This window comes from Rhopalosiphum maidis, chromosome 2 (assembly GCF_003676215.2).
Source record: "Rhopalosiphum maidis isolate BTI-1 chromosome 2, ASM367621v3, whole genome shotgun sequence".
NCBI classification, from domain to species: Eukaryota; Metazoa; Arthropoda; class Insecta; order Hemiptera; family Aphididae; genus Rhopalosiphum; species Rhopalosiphum maidis.
The window spans coordinates 81,587,368-81,592,663 of NC_040878.1; the positions used below are offsets into that span (position 1 = coordinate 81,587,368).

At 26.9% G+C, this 5,296-nt stretch overlaps 1 protein-coding gene across 1 annotated transcript; it reads left to right on the forward strand.

Moving 5' to 3' along the window:
* Positions 1–521: 521 nt before the first annotated feature.
* On the forward strand, positions 522–5,260 carry LOC113551391 (probable ATP-dependent RNA helicase DDX20). Its single transcript, XM_026953614.1, has 7 exons — positions 522–853; positions 924–1,097; positions 2,010–2,214; positions 2,774–3,079; positions 3,151–3,407; positions 3,467–3,724; positions 3,794–5,260. Exons 1-7 carry the CDS (start codon positions 670–672, stop codon positions 5,092–5,094), a joined length of 2,685 nt encoding a protein of 894 aa, XP_026809415.1. The 5' UTR covers positions 522–669; the 3' UTR covers positions 5,095–5,260.
* The last annotated feature ends 36 nt before the right edge of the window (positions 5,261–5,296 follow it).

A 5,296-nucleotide genomic window follows, 5' to 3' on the forward strand; every position in this document is an offset into this window, starting at 1 on the left:
GCAACTGACTCTGACATCAAATTTAACCTGATCCTGGCGAAGGCGATTGCGGTGTGCTGTCTTACAAAGCGTGGCATAGTTCCATATAGACAACTATTTAATAAATGATATTACACATAATATGCGCCTATAGGTACTTTACCATAAGTAATCCAGATTTTGTTATCTACATATTATAAGAAATAAGGAAATAGTGGTTATATTATTTAACTCAACTTAACAAAATAGAGTACCTAATAAATAATTAGTATTATGAAATAGCCAATTGTTTATACATACTATAATAAAAAATTACTTATTAGTGATTACCTGCTATAGTTTAATTTTCATCATTTGGTAATTTAAAAAAAAAAAATCTGTCGTTGCGTTGATACCGCAAATAAGTTTGAAAAAACAATATTGAAATTGTTGATATCACAGAGATATCAAATATTTTTTACATTAACCATTGATAATGGTGTCAACAAAAAACACGTTGTTGTGATAATCATTATCAGTCATAACAAATTGATAAACGGAAACGCTGTTTGTCGTTGAGCTTTTTCACTTTCGAATTCCATGGATCACCTGTCTCATCTTATTCATTCTTACTTCATAGTGTCTTACCTATTATCTAATTCATAGACGCTCTTTTATTCAGCTATTTTTTCTTAATTTTGTATTGACACAATGCCGGCGTCCGAATATTCCAAAGACACTGACCGAACTACAGATGTACAGACACAAGATGAGACGCCGTTCAGTGACATTATAAAGGACCATCCACTTATATTGAAAGGTCTGTCTGATTGTGAGTTTATAAATGCTTCTCCAATACAAGTTGCCGCTCTACCAACAATCATCGCAGGAAATGGTAATTTGTACAAAATATTTTTATTTTCTCCTTACCACCACCTCGTATTATATGATTTTTATATTTATAGACACAATAGTCGAGGCGAAAAATGGAACTGGAAAGACATTAACTTTTGTTATACCAACTTTGATTAAATTAAAATTAGAGCAAAATCATTTACAAACTATTATTTTGGCACCAACACGAGAAATCGCTGTCCAAATTCAACAGTGTTTCAAAAAAGTTGGACAGCACTTACCAGGTACTTACAACAAAACTATTTTTCTCCCAACTTGATACTAAAACCTTTCAGTGTATGTTTTATGGTGAATGCTAACAGCCCATGTGTATATCAACACATACATTCAAAATTACCAAATGTTGATAAATTTAAAAAATGTGGACATTAACGTGATGATTTTGATCATTGTTGACATACATAACACAATTTTGGTTAATGTTTACGTTTATAGTTAAATCAGGTAGTATTTATGTACAACATATTTAATTAAGCAATGTATTATTATAATTAAATATTATAAAATGTATTATTCATTTAAATTATCTATCGGAAATTGATATTAACTAAAAACTGATTTTTGATCAAATGTTTAGTTATTGTGTAAATTAATTGTATGTAATGTACTAATATTAATGTATAGCTGCTATGAATGACAATAGCATATTAAATTGCAGTATAGATAGGCCCCTATTGAAATAATAAAAGTTGTGAAATAAAAAAATATTTTATAAAAATTACCAACTTGTACTAAATCTAATATTATATTGTAGTAAGTATACCTACTATGTATTATTTATGTATATTACTATTGTGACTTTCCCATTACCCCGAAATTACCTTAAAATAAAACTATATCGGCATTACTAGCATTCACCAACATGACTATTAAAATGTTGACATACGTTAATAAGTGTTTACGAACACTAAACAGTACAAATTTATCAATATATCAACATTTACCAATGATTTTAGTGTACAATAACATTTATTGGTAACTATCAGCATTTATCAATTGCAGACATTCATAGTAACATGTATACTTATATTATCTAAATAAAGATTTCTTTCTCATTTGCTTGATGTTGCATTAAATTAGTACCTATACATATTAAAATAGACAATCTAATTTAAACTTATGTATCTGAAATTTAGGACTGAAATGTGAATATTTCATTGGTGGTACTCCTGTTGATGTTGACAAACAGAAGGCAAAATGCTGTCAAATAGCTGTTGGTTCTCCAGGACGCATCAAACATCTACTCAATGATCATGTGTTAAAATGTTCAGAAGTAAAGAGCTTTATACTTGATGAAGTTGACAGATTGTTTACTGACAAAAGTTTTATAAAAGATGTTCGGTAATATTATCAATATTGAATTTTACAGAAAATTGTTACTTAATATTGTACTTATTGAAAAATGTAGGTATAATAGCTTCTCTTTTAATATTACCTATAGATTTTTTTTCTTAGAAATTGTATTTAAAAAGTTTAACCAGTACTTATTTTACTTATATAAAAAAAAAATTATACATACAAAATTGTTTAATATTTATTATGTATATAATCCATTTTTACAATTAAAACAGTGTTAAGGTTTAAGTAAGTTCGATTATTTTTTTTTTTCAATAATATTTTTTGTTTCAAATTTAATTTAATTTAAAAATATTAAATATTAGCCATAAAAAAATAATAAGACTAACGCGGAAAAGTAAAAATAACAATAATTTTATCATAGACTTAAGTCTAATTCCTTTCAGTATAAATTTTAGTATTTAGTAAAATATCTAAATTTCTTTTTATTATAAAATTTTTAATCAAAATAATTTTATTAAACTGTAAAATTCTGCATTTTTCAATGTATAACATATCTATTTTTGTATAAATTATAATCTATGTCAAAACATTATTATTCTAGACTGATTGATGCTAAACTTCCAAAATTAAAGCAAACAATAGTTGTAAGTGCATCAATTGATAAAAATGATATGTCTGTTTTTGACGAATTCATGAAAGAGTACATCATGGTCAAGGGAGCAGAAGAAGATATGAATGCGTTACAAGATCCATCAAAGTTCCTATTAGGTATTAAGCAGTATGTAGCATGTGTTAAAGCAGTCAGTACTAATATAATATTATTACCTGCAAAAAATGTGCGACTTCTCAATATATTACAAAATTTACCATACACTCAATGTATCGTATTCACTAATTACATGACAAGGTATTGTTATTGGTAAATATTTTATACAAAATAATATACCCATGGTAATTTTACTCATTATAATTTTACAGAGTTGAAGCTGTTTGTAATATGCTACGTGACCATAACTATAAAGCTGATTATATTAGAGGTGATCAAGATCAAAGTATTCGATTGAAGTTAGTAGATAGATTAACATCTTTTAAATCAAAAATACTTGTTGCCACTGATTTGATAGCCAGAGGAATAGATTCGTCAAATGTGGACTTGGTGATTAATATGGACTGTCCAAATGATTGGGCTACATATCTACATAGAATTGGCCGAGCTGGAAGATTTGGAAACAAAGGTTGGATAATATTTTTTTTATAAATAATTCTATCAAAAACTGAGATATTGTTGTTTTAGGAAATGCTTTTACTATTTTGGATGATGACAAAGAGTTGAAATCTTTTAAACATATTATTAACAGTATTGAAAGTGTTAAGGTAAAAATGTTACCGATTGCAATTACAAAACCTATACTTGAATATGCAGACAGCGAGCTTGAAGATCTTAATTTAACAATTGAACCAGAAATGTTACCAATCCAAGATACTGAAGATGAAATCACTAAAGAAAATGGAAATAATGTAATTGAAGAAAACTTAAATAAGGATAATGAAAGTAAGACAATTTTTTATAAAATAATCATTATACATTTTAATTTAATTTTTATTATTTTCATTACTTAAGGTGATTCTATGTTTATTCCCAATGACATTAAATCAAATATTAGCAGTCTATCTGAAAAAGAATCACTTCAAAACCTTTGTGATATTGTTAAAGAAACCGAAAAAAAACTCATTGAAGAAAACATGGTTGATAAAAGACATTTAAATGATGACAGATCTTTTGTGTTATTTGATCCAGAACCTTTACTTGAAAGCACTGATCAATATACAAAATATAGTCCTGATGAACTGTTAGACATTATAACAAATTATGATTCAGATTTTGAGAAATATGAAGCTAATAAAAAACTAATGTTAAAAAACTTTACACTTGAAACCGTAAGTGAAAATGAATCTTCTAATATAAATCAAATATGTGAAGATAATGATATGAAAAATATATCCAACACTACTGATGATAAAATAAATGATATAAATACGGATCAGCTTTTACAGAGCCAAGATAAACCTCAAATTAATTGTGAAGACAAACAATTTATTCATGAAGTGTGTACAGAAAGCAATTTTTCTAATGAATCAAATATTGATGACACAAAAATTGATATAAATAATAGTGAACGACTACGATTCACTAATATTTATAGTTTATTTCAAATACCAGATTTTAGCCTTTTAAAGCCAGTACAGCATGATAGTGAATTTTCTCATTTAACAGACGTAGAAGAGAGTGATGCCTCAACTATGATGTGTGAAAAGGATAGTGAAGATAAAGAATCATTGAAAGAAGAAAACTGTGATGAAGAAGAATACTGCAATGAAGAAGAATCCTGCGAAGAAGAATACTGTGATGAAGAAGAAAATTACGATGAAGAATACTGTGAAGAAGAAGAAGAAGAAGAAGAATATTGTGATGAAGAAGAAGAATACTGTGATGAAGAAGAATCGTGTGATGAAGAATACTTACATGAAGACGAATATCATGTTAATCAAGAAAATGCCAATGAAAAAGAACATTGTGATAATAAAAAACAATATGAGGAAGAAACTAATTTAGAAGAACAATTTAAGGAAAAAATTAAATCAATAGCAAAAAATAAAAGATTTGATGAACATATTACAAATAAAAATTGCTTTTATGGTCAACATAACAGCCACGAGATACATTTTGTGAAAGACAGCAATAAATCTATACAGAAACCGTTTTGCAACAATATTCAAGACTATAATAGACCTAAAAGAAAAGAAGAAAATATTGAAATCAATGATCATCAAATAGTAGATTATGAAATTTTAAATGACTGGTATGGCCAGTGGAAACAACAAATGAATCGCATACAAACATTTGTCAGGATGAGTAAGTGATCATCTAGTGTAATAATAAGCTATAAATTCAAGAGAACTGAATGATATTATATTAAGTACAATTTTACTCTGTATTAAAATTAAAATTTTAGTTTTTATGTTTAGGTAAATAAATGATATTCACCGATTTTATATTTTATGTAATAATATGTGTCCGTACATTTTTTTTTTTTTGTCTTACAATCAATAAAACACCAAAAAC